The 20,720-nt window shown below is 35.8% G+C and overlaps 1 protein-coding gene across 2 annotated transcripts in view; it reads right to left on the bottom strand.

Moving 5' to 3' along the window:
• Positions 1-3,241: 3,241 nt before the first annotated feature.
• SLC44A5 (solute carrier family 44 member 5) overlaps positions 3,242-20,720 on the bottom strand; it is a 429,650-nt gene continuing 412,171 nt past the window's right edge. For both annotated transcript variants that reach the window (XM_043460948.1, XM_043460949.1), the window contains 6 exons: positions 14,586-14,689; positions 13,248-13,321; positions 12,574-12,644; positions 12,370-12,458; positions 10,587-10,671; positions 3,242-3,562 (listed from right to left, as the gene is read on the bottom strand). In XM_043460948.1, the coding sequence (XP_043316883.1) occupies positions 3,456-3,562; positions 10,587-10,671; positions 12,370-12,458; positions 12,574-12,644; positions 13,248-13,321; positions 14,586-14,689 (530 nt within the window). In that variant the 3' untranslated portion in view covers positions 3,242-3,455. The remainder of the gene's footprint in view (positions 3,563-10,586; positions 10,672-12,369; positions 12,459-12,573; positions 12,645-13,247; positions 13,322-14,585; positions 14,690-20,720) is intronic.

Raw genomic sequence — 20,720 nt, 5'->3', positions numbered from 1 at the left:
CTCCCATCTTTGTTAAAATGCGATGCTCTTAGTACCATGTATAGTAAAGGGCCAGAATATGAAGATGTCCATATTTTTAAGTCAGCAGTAGATGGGCATTTTACTTCATTCACAAGATTGTTTTTTCCATTTGCTTATTCTGAATCATACAGTAGAAAGGAGGACTGGAAAAAAAGATCTGAGGTGTTAAAAAAAATAGTGACTTCAAATAGTAAAATTGAATTGATTGCTTTTAAATGTGTCACATAACAGCCCTCATTCTTCCCAGCACAGAAACCATTAGAGAAGATATTGCCAGTTTATATGCTATTTTGGCTGTTTCATTTTAAGCAATTGGAAAGTCGTAAATGGGGAGAAGAGAACAGTTCGGTTTGGCCTGATATATTTTAAGAGGGTCCGTGACTATGACATCATCCTGATGTCCAAGGCTTGCATAAAGTGATACTCAGTTTTCATGAGTAAATGAATTTATTTGTTTTAATGTGGGTTGGCTTTGTTTTGGAGTTATGATTGATTCACTAAGGACCGGAAGCAACTCAGTTAGGTTCTGAGAAGTCGTCAACATCCATTTTAGCACCAAGACTAGAAACATATGAGAAGTAACTTTGGAGAAGTAATTTATTCCTACTATATTGGTAAGGTATTTCATCAATGATTTATTGAATTGTATTCTTATATTTTAAAACACGAACATTTGCAAACATCTAAGAATAATATTTGCAAGAAACTAGAAAAAAATGTCAGGACACAATTTCATATCCATGGTCTGCAATAATGATTTTAGTTCAGTTTTGTCCCCATATCGCATGCCAACAAAGACTGATTTATAAAGCATGTTCCTCAGTCCAGAACCAGATAATACTGAAGATAATTGCTATGCCTGGTTAGAGTTTAAGAGCAATTTCCTGAGAAGCCACTTGTAAAAGTGAAAGAACATACATTGGAATGAGTGCTGGTCAGCTATACAGTAAAAGAAAATAAGGAATTGTTGCATGCAGTCTGCTTTCCAATATTAGTTTAAATAATAACTGCATTATACCTGATGATCCCACAGAACTTTTAATAGTGTGAATTTACTGTGTGGAGTCACAATGTCTTTTTAAACTTTCTAGGCACATAGAAAAACCAAATCAATCACAGTCCAATTTCAAACAATTTATTTACATATATGATCAGTACTATATCTTCTAAAAGTGGGAGTTATTATTATAAAGCAAGATTTGGATTTCTTTTGGAAATCAAATGGCATTTTTTTAAAAATAAAAGAACCATTAGTATATTAACAAACATGTTATTAAATACAGGGCATTTTAAAATAACCCTGAGAACTGCAATATTATTTTCTATTTTCATTTAAAGAAACCCATTAAATTTTAAAGAAAAATTAAGTTTGAAGATTTAATATATAATTCAATTTTAGAATAGACTCATACATTTGATAAGGAATATCTGAACCTAAGAAAATTTTTAGCTTGAGCTAAACCAGTGATAGTGATGTTTAATCTAACCTAAGAAAACTATTGTTAATTTGTGTTCACATTCTTTACACTATGTAAACTTATCCCTGTCTTTAAACTGGTGAGATTTGCTTTTTATGAAACTGGCCGAAACCAAAAGAGGGACTGAGAAAACCTTTGGCAAATTAAAAAACTAACTAATTTAGGCCATTGTTTGGGTTAAAAAAAAATCCATTTCTTCTCCATTTATCTTTGACTGACTTACTTTGCATAAATTATCACCTTCAGTTATTTGCTTTGGCTATCAATCCACAGCTAGGAAAAAGTGAAAAACCATTTTAAAGATAAATCTAGATTTTAAAAGAAATCAAGATATTTGACACTGAGGAAATCTTGTCCTAGTAGGTGTGTTTTCCTAGCTTAAAGAAATAAAAATGCAGAGAGTTTTTTTCTTATCTAAATCTTTATTAGAAGAAAAAAACATTTAAAACAATGAGTAACAATGTATCTCAGTAAATATTAAACACTTCAGTTATCAAAGCTATTTAAACAATAGGTCCCTAATATTTCTGCATAGCAGAAGCACACCGATTACAGAGCTCAGACTGTCATGTGCTCATGTGAGTTTGCTTTTGGCATAAAATATCCAAAGTCACAGTTAAATATGATAGTAGATAAACTGCTAGTAACTTACACAGTTGATTCTCAAAGCTTTCACAACTTATCACTGTGTGATTGACATTCCCTTAGGGTAAGTGTTTTATGGACTCTTTCTGTAACACTGAGTAACAAACCAAATTCATTTTCTTTCAAGTTAGCAGTACTAATAAAATTACTTAAAACTGAATTAGAAATTATGTTCCTGTTCACATTAGCACAATAAAAAGTAAGTATCGTAAGTAAACTGATTAGTTCGTATCAAAAGTTAGAGAATGGAAATAACATACTTAGTACACTCATGGACAATAAATCATTTAAAATGGAACTATTCAGTACACGATATCTGTGAGCACCCTTTCTAGGGGGGTAAAGTTTCCCTTTGTGATTTCTTAAAGTTTCCCTTTCCGATCTGTGTAAAACACTGATAAATGTAGTCTTATACCTATTTTATTTTCAAAGATCTATCATAGAAAAGATTACATTTTAAATTCATTTTTAGTAAAAAACAAACAAACAAACCCAAGTGTCCTTTCAGGTTTTTTTCTTGTGTGTAGTACACATTCATGAGCGTCTACTAGGCGCAAGGGAAATTGTTTTTGCTGCAAAATGTAGTCTATATAGTGAGACTATCAAACATAGTGAAATGACAAATGGTTTCCAACCAGTAAGCTAAGAGGAAAACAAATGCAAGAAGACTTGTTTTAATCACTAAACATTGCAGGATTCTTTTGTTAAACAATGTTTGTAAACTTGCCCACAAAAGCTGGGTGATATTAAACAGCCAGTAAGGCACTTTTGTCAGAGAGGACGGAGTAGTAAAGGCTGGATGACTGACAGTTTGTTTAATAGGAAACAGTCTATACTTAGAGCAAAATCTGGAGTGGAGTGCTCCTTTTACCGATTTACTGGCAAATGGGAGTGGGGAAAACTTTAAAATCTTCTCTTTCACTTTGCTTACCAATTTTCCCTGCAGAAGTCTTTTAGTTGTAATTTTAAAAATATATTAGGAGCTATTAGTTTAAATAATGTATCATTTTCAATCTAAAACAATATTAACATATTCACTAGTATTTTCAAAACATCCAAGCCATTCTCTTTAAAAATGAATTACCAAACAGAAGATCTTAGTATAAAAAATGTTCCGTGTTATTAACAATTCCCTTGCGACTTCTGATGGCTTCACATATTACAGTATAAGCTTTGGTATAAAACATGCAAATCAAAGCCAACAAGGTCGTGAATACAGGGTTCCGTACACAGAGCACTTTGCCAGGAGCGCAGCGCAGACCCAGGAGAGGAGGCACGGTGACGCCGCTGCAGGGGCCCGAGTTTGCGCTTCTACTGCTTTCCGGTTTCTACATTTCGCTTGTTCATAATCTTCATCAGAGACTGACTCATGTAATAGGGTCTTTCAGCAGAACCATCGTTTCTCTCTAAATCTTCCACTAGGAGGAAGAACGGGACAGGGTAAATATCAAAGCGTGGCTCTAAGAGAAGTGACATCGCCATCTGCTGTGTGCTTGCTTTACCGCAGTTCAAAACGTTATTTTAAAAAAACAGCAGTCTGGCATCAACGTTACTGTAAACATAACTATGAGAAAACAACCAGCCCTTGTTATTATGTCAATAAGATACTATCTCATTCTGTGTCCCAGGTCTGATTCTGCCAGTAGCACCTGCCTCTCACCGGCACGATTGAGGAAACACGTTTTCTCTTCTTTTAGAAAGTAAACGTAATTATACAAAAATCAGGAGATCTATGAGGAACTTGTAAATTCACCTTCACGTTCCTAAAAAGTATTATGTATTGAATTTGCCTTCTAACTTACTGTATTAATTCAAAATTGTTTTTGTGTTTCAAGCAACAATTTAAGCAGTCTCGTTTTCTAAAAAGATTCGTAAATTTTCAGTACATTTCAAATCCTTGAACCGCAAATTTTGAGACCTGTTGCTCCGTTTTCTCCATTTTTTTCACTGTTATTTAATTTCTTTCTAAGTGGCTTCCAAATTTTTCTCAAAAACAACACCCTTTTTTCTCTAAATATTTCAATTACACAGAGGTAATTAATGAAAAATATTTTTCTAACTAGATTAAGCACATAATATGGGTTAAAACTTCTCTACTTAGAGCTTTCTAATTATTAAAAAATTATTAAGAAATATTGAACCAAACAACATTCCTTTTCCTATGATTTTGCACCCAAGGGTTCTATTCTTATAGTCAAGTTTAGAATGTATCTCCACACTGTTCAATGAATGCTTTCACTGTGGCTAGTCTTCTGGTTTAATCAGCAGTTTTAATGTTAAGCATTTAATACATGGGTCCCATCTAGTACCAAGAATCTAAAAATAGAAGTTATGATTACTAGCAATCTCCAAATGAATCTCCTTTGTCTTTCATAATTGTCTAATTCCTAGAACAGCCAAGAATATAAGAAGAAAATAAGCAACTGATTTCCCACACATTAATTTATATTTTATTTAAGTGATTTCCCAACTTTTATGTGCATCAGAATCACTAGAGAACTTTTTTAATAATTCACAAGCTGCCCCACACCAAAATACTTACAGCAGAGTCTCTGGGGGTGGGGAGCACATGTAGCAATATTTATAACAAATTCTCAGAGTGATTCTGATATGTACACAGAAAATTAAAAATTGTTTTGTTTCATCATTATGAATTTTTCAACTACTCCTAAAAGGGGACTTATTCCTTATAATTTTCAACACTTAAGATAGAGGTAACTATTTTACTAGATTTTTATTGTGAACCTTGTATTATTTCTTTTTAATTTTTTTTTAATTTTTAATTTTAAATTGGAGTATAGCCAATTAACAATGTTGTGATTGCTTCAGGCACACAGATGAGGGACTCAGCCACACATATACATGTATCCATTCTCCCCAAAATCCCCTCTCATCCAGGTATATTATTGAATAAAATAATAATAACTATCTAGAAATACAGGTTATCACTCTTCTCTGAATTATACTTCAAGGAACATGAGAGTGAAGAAGGCTTTTGCCAAGATATGAAGCCAAATGATACTTTTGATTACAATCGTCTCAAGAAAGTAAGCCAAGAATAAGATGGGGGCCATATAAGGACCCATATTTTGAAACTCTCCCATATTCATTGGCTTCTTGCTAGTAAGCTGGTAGGAAGTCAGTGACCCCACACTTCAAGGTCGTTAAATAAATTACTAGTCATGTTAATTTATAACACAATAATACATTTCTGACTCTCTTCTTGGATACATGGATTATATCCAGATCATGCTCCTTTTTGTCAAGACATAAATAATCCTTATATACAAACTTAGTGTAAAAGCCAAAAGGACACTGTTGACCCAGTACCCCTTTGGGGTACATTTTCACACTGTTCACCATATCTTATGCTCTTGTACACAGGAGATGGATAGACAAGGTATGTGGGTGTCTGATTCATGCTTTGCTCTGCCATGCAAAAGACTAAGGCATGGCTGCCAGAGCCTGGTTTGTTGGTCTGGTCAGCAGAGGTGGAAGAATAACTTCCCTCCTGAACCCTTCAGGAAGAGATCTCCTAATCCACAGTATGCCCCTTGTAAAGGTACCAGCTGAGGTACCTATGGAGGGCTAATGTTTCCTTAGGGTAAAATCTGAAGTCTTACTTATCTTTTCTCTTTTTTCACTGAAAGTTAAGCTAAAATTAAACCTTTTATAGAACAAACCCACATGATCTCTTTAATCGAGAAAAACAGGCATGCTCATAAAAGATTTAATCACTCTTCTGAAACATATCCATACCCATTTCCTATATGGTAGGCATAAAGATTCATTTCTATTTGGGTTATAGACAAAGCGTACAAGTTATGTGGCCATCTCAGTTCTGCTCAGAATATTTTCATGGTGGCCTCAGGTTCATATGATTAAAAGTGATATTCCAGAACTCAGATTCAACTTTAATTTCATGACAACAAAATGGCCTATGAAGGTTCCATGGTGATTTTTACCTAGTCATGCTCTCTGTGGAACCTGTATAACCTTACCGTCTATATATTCATTATGGTCTTGAATCACTTTCTGAAATATACTTCCCAGGGAACCATTAATATAAGTTTAATCACAGTTTAGGATGTTGTCCATTTGCTTGAACAGTATAAATATAACCATAGCACCACATTTACAAATTTAGTACCATATGCTGGTTAACTACAAATCAACCTGTTTATGGCTAATTGATTAAACATTTATAGTGCTTTCAAAAATTTCCTGAATATCTTTTACAAATATACATTTGTAAAAAGAAAGGTCATCAAAGTGCCGCAATGGAAAACAGCATGCCAGGTTATAAAAGTTTGGAAACACTTTCAGCTATAGACTTTAAGAAAACATGTGACATTTACACCTTGCTCTTCAGTTGGAACCACAGTCTATAAAGTATCCTAGTTCACAGGGGCTACTGTCATCAACTGCCTGATACCTCAGATGGTACCAGGTTCTTACTTTTCAGGAATAGGTACTGAAATTTCACATTACTTAAAAGCATCATTTTCCAATACAAATGATCTAATTTACAAAACTTCTACTTAAAAGTGAATGGCACTGTTTGGAGCTTTTCTACTTTTTCTGCTTCTGGGGAACTAGTTGCTTCTTGTTCAGAATTCCGTGCAGGGTAGGGGTTATGAAGTAGGGTTTTTCTGTTGATCCATCATTTCTTTCCAGATCTTCACCTGTATATGCAGCAGCCAAAGCAGGCAAAAGCAGCAAGCAGCGGCAGAATAATTATATGCATTTAAGAATTTGGAGAGTTGAACAGGGAAAAACCAGAGAAAGCAGTGTTAGAAAGTCAAATATAAGACAAATTAGTGCAGTTAAGTAGCCAATGCTAGTCAAAATTAGCAGCTTCAACTTCTGCCAGGAAGCACTAAAACTTTGTAAATCCCACCCACTCCCAAAGAGGTTTATTTTGATAGTTTAAAGGTTAAAAGATCTTTTATGTCCTTTCAAAGGTGTTATCTTTAAATTCTGCAACTGTTCAGTTCATAAAGGTAAACTGCCCTATCCTCTGAGATGAAGTTGAATAAAAAGTGTGGCATGATACATGTGGAGAATAACTGAATTTCAGAGTTCAAAGTTGCTCTTAATGGTAATTCACACTCTAATGTTCCAGATGAAGAAACTGAGACCCAGGGATGTGAAATGATTCTCCTAAAGTTGAAAGCTCTGGGGCAATCTGGATGAGGTGAGGACCCAGTTTCTAGACACCTACTTCAGATCTCAAGCTGCTAACTAAAAGGTGCCCTGTCCTAAATCCTTGCAGTTTGCCTCAGATTACATTCAAAAGTTAATACCATGTCTTCTGACTTTTGTAATACATGAGTTTATATTCCTTTACTTATATTCCTTTGCTATATAGCTTTGCTTAGGCTAATAGTAAGATGATGGGTATTCCCCGAGCACACATCTACTGGTTGGTTGGGGGAAAGGATCAGAATGATGCTGAGAAGCAAGGAGAAGTTTACATAGAATTAAATTTCTGGCAGATACATATAATTCACAACTGATAATATCTCAACAAATATATAAATGCAACTTGATTCTGTTTTTACTAGTATATTAAAATATTATATTATTTTTAGTCTTTATTATGAAATAAAGGATAAGAAATATTATATAAAACCATATAGCATAATCACTTAGAATATATCTAAGTTATTTTTCACCATACTCTCTTAGGAATGGTTGGATTATTGGTTTATCAGATTTTTACAGTGGATTTCAAAGTGACTTTCCTCAGCTACAAAATGAAAAGCTAAGGAGGAAACATCATAGATGCTGAACATTTTTGTTCTTTTTTCCTTAATCATATTTCTATATCACATATTATATGTTTATATTATTATTACCTTTGAGGAATGGGTAGGAACTACAGTATCAATCACATAATAATGATGATAATCATCTACAAATATTGTTTTCGCCTATCTTGGGATCAGAATTCTCATTTCTTTGTAATGTTGAAAGGGTGCTATGTTTCTATAGAGTAGAGTATTTGCAAGTGGTTCACATTTTTAAACATACCAGTTTTCTGGCAGTCAAGATAATAGGTATAAAGAGGTATGCAGATGAGACAAGTGCTCGGGCCTGGTGCACTGGGAAGACCCAGAGGAATCGGGTGGAGAGGGAGGTGGGAGGGGGGATCGGGATGGGGAATGCGTGTAACTCTATGGCTGATTCATATCAATGTATGACAAAACCCACTGAAATGTTGTGAAGTAATTAGCCTCCAACTAATAAAAAAATAAAAAAAATAAAAAAAAAAGAGGTATGCAGAAACAACAACAACAACAAAAGGTACAGTTCCACACAATCAGAATTTGGTTTGGAATATCATTTAAGGAGAATATTTTCCAAAGTTAGATGTTGCCCTAAGTAACAGCTGGAGAGGGAAGAGAAACACAATTTAGTTTCTCTTGTTCTTTATTATCAATGACAAGAATATCCAAAAAAAAAAAAAAAAGTTCACATTCAACACACGATGTTTTGAACAAGGCTGAAATTATACCTGATTTTTAAGAACTTGGCAATATAGATGAGTGGAATATAGTAATATAGACCAGTGCAAAACATTTCTTCATTCTCAAGTTTAGAATCCACTGTCAAAATTAAAATCCACAAGACTTGCCAAAGCTTCCAAAGACTGGAAACTGGTAGGTTCTAGACATTTCCTGGGATACATTTTGAGAAAACTTCACAGTTACAAAAATGGGGAAGATCCCAGTGGGCTGTCTCAGTTTGGCTCCCATAATTAGCATTTGAGATGAAAGATCTCTGAACATTTGAAAGGTCTGTCTCTTCTTTGTCTTAAGCTACCTTATTCCTGTGTTCCTTCTTCCATCTCATACCTGAGCTGAAGTTTGTTCATGTGATATTTTGTAGATGGCTTTTCCTGACAAACCACTGAGGTGCTAGGAAAAGATTAAATATTCTAGTTCCATTTAGAGACAAAGGAAGCGCTCACGTGTGCACAAAGTTCTCCTGATTTCTTTGTCCAGTTATTGAAAATTGATTTGTAAATGTTCAGAAAGGAAAAAGAAATCCAACCATTTTCTAGAAGATTTTTTCCTTCACTGTCACTCCGTATGAAATATATATATGTATATGTGTGTGTATATATATATATACGTGTTTGTGTGCTGAGTCACTCAGTTGTGTCTGACTCCTTATGACCCCATGGACTGTAGGCTTCTCTGTCCATGGGATTCTCCAGCAAAAATACTAGAGTGGGTGCCATGAGCACCATGAGCAAATGCCATGCCCTGCTCCAGGGGATCTTCCCAACTCAGGGATCGAACCTAGGTCTCCCACATTGCAGGTGGTACACACAGATATACATATATATATATACACACACACATATACATTATCTCCTCTCCTGACCCCAGCATGCAGTTGGTGCTATGAGTTATACAAAAAAAAAACCCACTAAACTGTTCATTTTATACAGGTGGATCACTCAGTAATGCCCTGTAATAGAATGTTTTCTCTGCTTCTCTTAAGAGCAATGTGCCAGAGAAATAATCTCTCAGAGGGTATTAGCTGTAGGACTAACAAACTCTGTTCTTTCATCTGTTGACCTTACTTTATTTAGGCTGAAGGTGACAACAGATCAAGCTCCTGATGGGCACTAGATTCCCCAGGACTTTTAAGATGAGGTACTAATAGAAAACATACCCGTTCTGTGTATGTGAGTAGCACATGCTCCATAGAGGCACAGTGCAGAAGTCAGTGATGAAAGCCCTAATGAAATATTTTAACGATAAGCATCAGAGTTGATCTAAACATTTCCAAGACACGCCTCTCTATTAATCCTATCTATCTGTCATTGTGTTACCTAGTGTGAATTGGCTCTATGTATCTTTGAAATCATTGCCAGCTTGGCTTTATCAGAAACTATAATGAATCGGGTGGAGAGGGAGGTGGGAGGGGGGATCGGGATGGGGAATGCGTGTAACTCTATGGCTGATTCATATCAATGTATGACAAAACCCACTGAAATGTTGTGAAATAATTAGCCTCTAACTAATAAACAAAAAAAAATGAAAAAAAAAAAAAAAGAAACTATAATGGATCTTCTCAAGAGTCCCCGAAGCCCAGCCTCAAAGCCCAGTTAAGTCTTCAGTTGTTATTGAAACATAACAGAAGCCAATCATGACTATAAATTTGAAAACATTTTCAGAAATTAAAAAACAATTTCATGCTAACACCATGCCATGATGCCTGACTCTCCTGTGCTTTGCAAATACCATCTCTTAGCTCTTAAGTTTTAAAAAGAATCTACTAGATAATGTCTCTTTCCAAATAAACACTGTTTTGCAGTTGTAGCCAGGTCATAGCAAATCCACAGCCAGCTAAAGACATGGGTGTAAACCTTTTCATCTTTCGGTTATCCACTGAAGAGGGAAAGCACATATACTGAAAACTTACAGAAGCAGATGAAAATTGTTTCAATACACATTGCATAGACGCTGAAGAATCCATGTGCAATTATGTAAGATCCAACAATCACTGTCTGTAAATGAGTAGAGAAAAGAATGAGGATGTCGTAAAATTGTCCAGAAGAACAATAATGCAGTTTTAAATGAAATCATGATAAGGAAGCCTTGAAGTACTCTTTGATGGAAAAGATTTCAATATAGAAATGTAAAAGATTCAATGATAATGTTTTTGAGTGTATTTGAACTGAGATTTAAACAAAATGTACTAGATTATCTGCCAATTTTCTTTTCACTACCCCTAATGCCTACCAAAAGCATCCCAGATCTAGGATCCTGCATACTGAGGCAGTAAAGCACAGTTTTTTGTTTTGTTTCATATTTTCATGGAATAATCCTGTTCTTTTTAAAATATTCATTTATTTTTGGCTGTGCTATGCCCTCATTGCTGCATGCGGGCGCTCTCTAGTTTTGGCAAGTGGGGGCTACTCTCCAGCTGCAGTGGGGCTTCTCACTGGGGTGGCTTCTCGTCTTGCAGGGTACAGATTTTAGGTGCACGAGCTTCCATAGTTGTGGCTCACCGGCTTGGCTGCCCCGTGGCATGTGGAATCTTTCCAGATCAGGGATTGAACCTATGTCTCCCGCATTGGCAGGTAGATTTTTTTTTTTTTTTTTTAACCACTGAGCCACCAGGAAGGCCCAGCAGGTAGACTCTTAACTACTGGACCACCGGGGAAGTCCGGAGCATAGGAGTTAAGAGCACACGCTGCCTAGGTTTAATCACAGCTCAGGCACTCACTCAAGTCACTTATCTCTCTGTGCTTCCTGTGGAAGACTGTTGGTGGGGAAGCAGAGAATGTAACAATGGTGCTAATGACACATGGATTGAGTGAGTTATTAATAGTATACTGTAAAAGACCCCACAGGGTTCCCTCCAGGTCCTCTCCAGTTGCCACATCTATCCCCCAGCTGTTGGGAATGTAGGCAGGCAGCTGATGACTCAGCTGTTTTGCTCCACAGGACTTGCTTTCGCAGGGAACTGCCGCACTCAAGGTTACACCGTCATTCAGAGGGCAACCCTTGGCCAATGGCTGCCAGTAGCCCCTGTGTCAGAAATTCCTATAATTATGTCTGAAGCTTCAACTGCAATGGCAGCACGGATCAGCTTCTTTTTTTTGCCCAGCCCTGTCCTCCTCTCTTCCTTTCCGGTGTATCTCCAGAGAGCACTTCATAATAAGCCCTCTGCTTGCAATCCTCTGTCTCAGGGGTTGCTTCCAAGGAACCCAAGCTCCACAGCAGAATGAGGCTGGGCACAAAGTAAGACTAATCATGTTAGCTATCATTATTTCCCTATTTCTTCTTTTTATTTTTTATTTTGCCATCTCTCATAAATCAGAGTCAATATTACCCAGCAGCTATGGAATGAATTGTGTCCCCTCAAAATTCCTACATGGAAACCCAATCCCCAGTGTGATGGCATCTCGGGGTGGGGCCTTTGGGAGGCAATGAGGAAACAAGGATGGAGACCTCGTGAATGGTTAGTGCCCTTAGAAGAGAAGATGAGAGAGAATCTCTGTTTCTACCTTGTTAGGATATAGCAAGAAGCTATGCTTTTGCAAATTAGGAAGGACGCTCTGACTAGGGACTGAATCTGTGGGCACCTTGATCTTGGACTTCTCTGTTTTCAAAACTGTGATGAATAAACCCCTGTTGTTTAAGCCACCCAGTCTATGGTATTTTTATTGTAGCAGCCCAAACTTACTATCAGCTCTTACCAGCAAAGGTACCCAGTAGTAATTTAAAGATGTTGGTCCTTCTATAATCACTGGGAGTCTTTCGGTGAAAAGTAGAAAGGCCAGGACACCTGGAGCAAAGGAATATAGCTTTTTGTCATAAAGAAGTTTTTCTAAGCACCTGGTAAATTTTTTCAAAACTTCATTGTTGTTGTTATTGTTATTATTATTACTATTACTACTTACCTATACACCCAGCAACTAGAATCTTCCCCAGGATTAGTACAAAGTCTGTCACTCTATCCATAACTGCAATTCTGAGAATCAGAAAAAAAAATGTATAATTTTGTGTTTAACTTAGATTTAGTACTAGAAATTTATGAAAGTAAATATTCATTTTGATGTGTCTTTGCTGAAATCTTACTTAGCATTTATTAAATGCAAGAAATGAAGGAACCCAGGCATGAAATTCTGACTTATTTATAAGGAACTAAACAGAAAATGGCATTATAGGGATGTCAGGAGCTATTGGTGGTGTCAGCCTCTCTCACTAATTTGAGGACTATAGACACCCTGCATCCTGAGGATGGCTGCATTGGTTCTCTGATTTTGTTCACTCAGACTCTTTCAATTTTGGGAGGAAGGAAAAGTCGGAAACGTGATGATAATATTTGTGTGGGGGAACTTCTTGAGCATAGGGTATAATAAAGATGAGTAAGTGCCAGTGGGCATAAAGGTATAGATGGATGATGGGAGCAACAATTCAAAGACATACAAAGAAATTAAAGGTGTGAAGGAGAAGATTTAAATCTTTTAAAATAAAAGAGAAGATTCATGTATAATAAAACCACCAACATGTGAAGTATGAATGCTCAAGATTCACCAAACCATCCACTGCAATGCTCAACCTGCTTACTTACTTTAAAATATTTCTCATCAGCAGATTGAAAGCATCTCTTGCTGACTTGCAGAAGTTTTTGCCGTATATTGCCATCTGAGGAAGACAGTTGATATTATTCTGATAACTTAACAAGGCCAACAGACAATCCAATGACAGGAACATTAATTAATTCTCTGTCACCCATTCAGTTACTCTCATTCATCTTTCCAACCTTTGGGCTCATGGGAAGCTTGGGAACCATGTATCCTCAACTCTGCACAACTCTCAGAGTCATTGACAATAAGGTATATTTCAGTTGCTATTTTCACTTAATTCCATGGGAAATACATAACTTTAAACAGAGGTAGGTCTTCTCAAATCCCTGGTCACAGCTTGTCTTTGAAGGGTTTTGGTTATGTGTTGCTGAATATGTTAAATGTTGTAGCATTCACATTAAAAATTACTCCCAGGAAACCCTGTGCCTTCCAATACACACTTGCTTTATTGATTAAGAGGCTCAATAAAATATTCTCACTGGAGTTATATAAATGACTCTTTGAATATCCATAACTATTTGAATCACACCCTATATCACTGTGATAATAAAGTGTTAATAAGGTTGTAGTTGCTAAATTTTAGAACAATATTTTTGGATCCCCTATTTAAAAAAAAATCTCTTTAGAAGCCTCCATATTCCTACTGGAAATAAGTAACAAATTCAGTTATATTATCAATTCCCACACATTTCAAAATAAGAATCATAAAAAGAAACAGATCCTTCATTTAAAATGTGTAAATTTCAGAATTAGAAGAATATTTTCTTTTCATCGTGAAATCTAGACTAATTAAGCTTCCCTCCCATGAAAGTATGTCAAAGACAAATAATATTATTTTCAATCTAACACATTTTTATATTTCTAAGGGAAATAATAGGCTTCCCAGGTAGTGCAGAGGTAAAGAATCTGCCTGCCAATGCAGGAAATACAGGTTTGATCTCTGGGTCGGGAAGATCCCCTGGAAGAGGAAATGGCAACTCACTCCAGTATTCTTGACTGGAGTATTCCATGGACAGAGGAGCCTGGAGGGCTACAGTCCATGGGGTTGCAAAGATTCAGACACGACTGAGGGTACACACACACACACAAGGGAAATAATATTTTCCCTCTTCATAAAGGTATTGAAGGTAATAATGAAGTACAGTTAAGTTACTATCTCAGCTAGGAAAGCATAGTCCTGAATCATGCATTGGATTCACCAATTCTTGTGTCAACATGGTGATAAATTCAACTGTTTGATGTACAAGTGCTTTTGAGATGGAAATGTAGACATGGGGTTCAGGTTTGCAAAGAAGTTTAGTAAATAAAAATAATCTACTTACCATAACATAGGCATTTCTGTTCAAAAACTTTACTGCTTTTTCCAAACACCAGAAACAGCATCTCAGGCAGCATTTTAGGAATTTAGAAATGTTGCTCTGGGCCTCTATGAGAAGGAGATATTTAAACTTATTAATGATTTGTAGACTCTATGAATAAAAATAAATAATAGCAAAATTTTAAATGGGAATTTTGATTTAACTGTAGTAAAATATATAATTTACCATTTTAACCATTTTTAAGTGTACAACACAGTAGCATTAAGTACACTCACGGTATTGTGAAACTGCCATCACTATCAATTTCCAGAACTTTTCATCATCTCATAGAAACTCTGTACCCATTAAAACAATAACTCCTCATTCTCCCCTCCTCCATGTCCCTGGTAACCTCTATCATACTTCTGTCTGTATGAATTTGCCTCTTCTGGATACCTTATATAAGCAGAATCTTACAATATTTGACCTTTTGTGTCTTACTTATTTCACTTAACATTAAGTATGAGGATCCATCTATTACATTTATTTTTAGAGCTGAATAATATTCTGTTGTACATATGTATGTGTGTGTATGTGTGTATGTGTATATATATGTGTGTATATGTGTGTGTATATATATATATATACACACACAAACAATTTTGTAATTTTTTTTTATCTGTTATTGGAAATTTGGGTTGTTTCTATCTTTTGGCTATTGTGAATAATGCTGCTATGAATATTGGTGCCCAAGTATTTATTTGAGTCCCTGCTTTCAAACTTTTTGAGTATATATCTAGAAGTGGAAATGCTGGATCATATGGCAGTCATATTTTTAACTTTTTAAAGAATCACCATACTGTTTTCCACAGTGGCAATATGATTTTACATTCCTACCAGAAATACACAGGTGTTCCAATTTATCCTCAACCTATAAACATATTATTTTTCATTTTTTGATAGTAGCCATTCTATTGGGTATGAAGTGGTAGCTCATTATGTTTTTGATTTGCATTTCCACAATGACTAATATTGAGCATTCTTTCATATATTCATTTACCACTTATATACTTTCTTCAGAGAGATATTTATGCAAATCATTTGCAGGAGGGACAAAGATGGTAACAAGGAGGCTCCTGAACTTCCCTTCTCCCACAGATGCACCAAATGTATAGCAACACTTGGAGCAATTTCCTCTGAGAGAAATCCAGAAACAAACTGAGTAACTCCTTCACATCAGGCAACTAAAAAAATCTAACAGTGAAATTGTAGGAAAAGCTGAGACACACACACCATAAACCCTACCCTGGCACAATGCCACACCACCAGGACAATACCCCCAACTCTCAGCTTCTCCTTGAGGAGTAAAGGGTTTGAGCAGCACATCAAGGATTCCAACTTTCAAGATTCCCACTCAAGAGATGACCCCCAAAACATTTAGCTCCGAAGCCAAAGGGGCTTATGCCCACAAGTTCTATGGGACTATAAACAACTATAAGCAATCACAGAGACTAGCAAAGAGCAAGCAAAAATGCCCATCTTCCAGTCTTTTCCTGGGAAGGGACTGAGTGCATATTTTACCACACCCTGACTAAAAGTTGAATTTCTAATTTGCACACTCTAGATCTACCTGTGGTCCTACAAGGAGCTAGGGGGAGCAGGTCACCAACTTCTCTTTGGAAGGAGCTTGTACACATGCCTGGTGACCCAGCTTTGTGTAGCTCTAATTAGGGCTTGCACTTATGAGTCTCACAGGACTGTAGAAAACAAAGAATCAGTTTTTAAATGGTTAAGGAGTGCCCTACCACCACTAACCACTACCATGACTATATATCCTGGCTGAGTGCTGAGGAAGCAGGCAAAAACTTCCCTCCTAGTTTCTCCCTGAAAGGGGCTTAACTACATGCTTTTCCAGCTGATATCTGAGGGTTTAGCTTCTAATCAGCCTTGTCTAGGTTCTGACTGTGACCCTTCCCTTTGGGACACCGACAGGTCTAGCTACACTTTGAACTTATAAGAGCTACTTAACTATGATGGTTAGGACAATCACGAAGATATGAGAGAATAAGAAGCTTGGGCTGGGCTGATTAATGAAACTCATCTCCTATATGAGACTAGTCTGTCAAATTGGGAAAGATGGCTGCTTTATCTAATGCACAGAAACAAATACAGAGTCAAGGGAAAAAATGAAGGAACAAAGGAATATGTTCCAAATAAACAAACAAGATATATTTCCAAAACTGGCATTTATGAAACAGAGATCATTGACTTACCCAATACAGAATTCAAAATAATGGTCGTAAAGATGCTTACCATGGTCAGGGAGCAATGCATGAACAAAATGAGAATTTCAGTAAAGAGACAGAAAATTTCTAAAATTCAAAACAGAATTTATAGAGCTCAAAATTACAATAATTGGACTGAAAAATTAAACAAAGGAATTCAACAGCAGACCAGATCTAGTGAAAGAAAGGAGCAATGAATTCAAAGACAACACAATGGGGTTTATCCAGTTAGAGAAAGCATGAACTTATAAGAGACAAATGTGACACCATCAAGCAGACCATTATATATATTACAGAGGTCCCAGAGGAAGAAGAGAGAACAAAAAGGGGCAGAAAACATATACAAAGAAATAATGACTGAAAATTTCCCTAGCCTGGACAAACAGACATCCAGATCCAGAAAGTTCAAAGAATACCAATCTAAAGAGATCCACATTGAATCAAATAGAGTTAATTTTCAAAAGTCAGGTAAAGGCAGCAAAAAGGAACTTCTTATATACAAGGAAATCCCCATAAGAATATAAGCATATTTTTCAGCAGAAACTTTGCAGGCCAGAATGAAGTAGAATATATTAAAAGTGTTGAAAGGAAAATCTGCCAACCAAGATACAATCTATGTGGCAAAGTTATCCTTCAGTATTGAAGGAGAGGTAAGAGTTTTCCAGACAAGCAAAAGCTAAGAGTTCATCACCAGTAGACCAGCCTTACAAGAAATATTAAAGGGAGTTCTTTAAGCTGAAACAAAAGGATGCTAATTAGTAACATGAAAATATATGAAAGCATAAAACTCACAGTAAAGGTGAATATACACTTAAATTCAAAATGGTCTAAAATTTTAATGGTACTGGTAAATCACTTAAAACTATAGTATAAAGGTTAAAGACAAAGTATTAAAAGGACTTTTTTATGTATAACTACATAGCTTGTTAATGGATCCACAACATAAAAAGATGTAAATTGTGATATCAAAAACATTGTAGCATAAAATATATGTGCATAGGGTATATAAAAATGTAGAATTTTTGTATGCATTACTAATTCACTTGTTATAACTATAAGATATTTTTTCTTTTTTGAAAAGATTGTTATCAGCTATAAGATATTTTAACTATAAGGTATTTGGTTATTATACTGCTGATGTGCTCAGTCGTGGCTGACTCTTTGTAATCGCATGGACTGTAGCCCTCCAGGTTCCTCTGTCCATGGAATTTTTCAGGCAAGAATATTGGAGTGGGTTGCTATTTCCTTCTCCTTTAGTTATTATAACTATAAGATATTTTACATAAGCCTCACAATAACTACAGTGCAAAACCCTATAGTAGACCCAAGAAAGGAATCAAAAGATACCACCATATAAAATGATAAAATCACAAAGAAAGAGAAGAAAAACCAAAAAACTTTAAAACAGCCAGAAAAGAGTTAACAAGATAGAAAAAAAAAAAGTCTATTAACTTGCAATAATTACAACTATGTAAATGAACTAAATTTTCCAATCAAAAGACAGAATGGCTGAATGAAAATTTTTAAAAAGATTCAAGTATATGCTACCTACAGGAACCTCATTTCACCTTTAAAGACATACTGAGACCAAAAGTGAAAGATTAGAAAAAGATTTTTCCATGAAAATGGAAGCCAAAAGAAATCAGGTGTACCTATATTTGTATCAGTGAAAGTAGACTTTAAGCCAAAACCTGAAACAGGGCACAAAGCTCATTCAGTTCAGTTCAGTTCAGTCTCTCATTTGTGTCCAACTCTTTGCGACCCCATGGACCGCAGTATGCCAGGCCTTCCCCTGGAGTCCACTCAAACTCATGTCCATTGAGTCAGTGATGCCATCCAAACATCTCATCCTCTGTCATCCCCTTCTCCTACCACCTTCAATCTTTCCCAGCATCCGGGTCTTTTCAAATGAGTCTGTTCTTCGAATCAGATGACCAAATATTGGAGTTTCAGCTTCAACATCAGTCCTTCCAATGAATATTCAGGACTGACCTCCTTTAGGATGGACTGGTTAGATCTTCTTGCAGTCCAAGGGACTCTCAAGAGTCTTCTCCAACACCACAGTTCTAAAGCATCAATTATTTGGTGCTCAGCTTTCTTTATAGTCCAACTCCCACATCCGTACATGACTACTGGAAAAACCATAACCTTGACTAGATGGACCTTTGTTGACAAAGTAATGTCTCTGCTTTTTAATATGCTGTCTAGGTTGGTCATAACTTTCCTTCCAAGGAGTAAGCATCTTTTAATTTCATGGGTGCAATCACTATCCGCAGTGATTTTGGAGCCTAAATAAATAAATAAATAAATCCTGTCACTGTTTCCACTGTCTCCCCATCTATTCACCATGAAGTGATGGGCCTGGATGCCATGATCTTAATTTTCTGAATGTTAAGCTTTAAGCCAATGTTTTCACTCTCCTCTTTCACTTTCCTCAAGAGGCTCTGTAGTTCTTCTTCACTTTCTGCCATGAGGGTGCTGTCATCTGCATATCTAAGGCTATTGATATTTCTCCTGGCAATCTTGATTCCAGTTTTTGCTTCATCCAGCCCAGCGTTTCTCATGATGTACTCTGTGTATAAGTTAAATAAGCAGGGTGACAACATACAGCCTTGATGTACTTCTTTCCCTATTTGGAACCAGTCTATTGTTCCATGTCCAGTTCTAACTGTTGCTTCCTGACCTGCATACAGATTTCTCAAGAGGCAGGTCAGGTGGTCTGGTATTCCCATCTCTTTAAGAATTTTCCACAGTTTGTTGTGATACAAAGTTCATTATACAATTAAAAAAAGGGTCTGTTTATCAAGAGTAGATAGAAATTATAAATATTTATGCACCTAACATTGGAGCACCTGAATATATAAAGTAGGTATAAATAGATATGAAGGAAGAAATATTTAGCAATATAATAATAGCATAGGTTTTCAAAATTCCCTTTTAACAATGGGTTGTCCAGATAGAAAATCAAAAAGGGAGCATTGGACTTAAGTACATATTAACTAATGTTAAGATGGACTTAACATTTATAGTACTTTCCATCCAACCACAGAAGAATACACATTCTTCTAAAGTATACATGGACCATTCTCCAGGATAGATCATGTTAGTCACAAAACAAGTATTAATAAATGCAAGATGTCTGAAATCATATCAAGTCTCCTTTCTGAAGACAATAGTATGAAACTAGAGGTCAATTACAAGAAGAAAACTGGAAAATTCACTAATGTGTGGAGATTAAACAACATGCCACTGAATAATCAAGAGGTGAAAGAATAAATCAAAAGTGAAATCAAAGAGCAACTTGAAACAAAGGAAAATAGAAACATAACACATCAAAACATACGGAATGCAGCAAAGCAGTTCTAAGAGGTAAGTTCACAGCAATAAACGCCTATGTTATTAAAAAAGGCCTCAGAAAAACTAACTTCACACCTCAAGGAATTAGAAAAAAAAGAAGAAACTAAGTACAAAGTTAGTATAAGAAAGGAAATAGTAAAGCTCAGACTGGAAATAAATGAAAGAGACTGAAAAAGCAATCAAAAAGATATATGAAAATACCAGCTTGTTTCTGCAAACACAGAATTGACAAACCCTTCACTAGACTAATTGAGAAAAAAGGAGAGAAGGCTTAAATATAAATAAATTCAGAAATGAAACAGGAAACATCACGACTGATAACATACATAAAGGATCATAACTGACTACATATGACTACTATTTTACACCAACAAATGTGACTACCTAGAAGAAGTGAATAAATTCCTAGAAACATATAACTTGCTGAACTGAATCATGAAGGAGTAGAAAATCTGAACAGATCAATTTCTAGTAAAGATTTTGAATCAGTAATCCAAAACCCCCCAACAAAGCAAAG

This window comes from Cervus canadensis, chromosome 2 (genome assembly GCF_019320065.1).
Source record: "Cervus canadensis isolate Bull #8, Minnesota chromosome 2, ASM1932006v1, whole genome shotgun sequence".
Taxonomy (NCBI): Eukaryota; Metazoa; Chordata; class Mammalia; order Artiodactyla; family Cervidae; genus Cervus; species Cervus canadensis.
The sequence above is the reverse complement of the archived record's forward strand: the minus strand, read 5'-3'. Positions and strand labels throughout refer to the sequence as shown.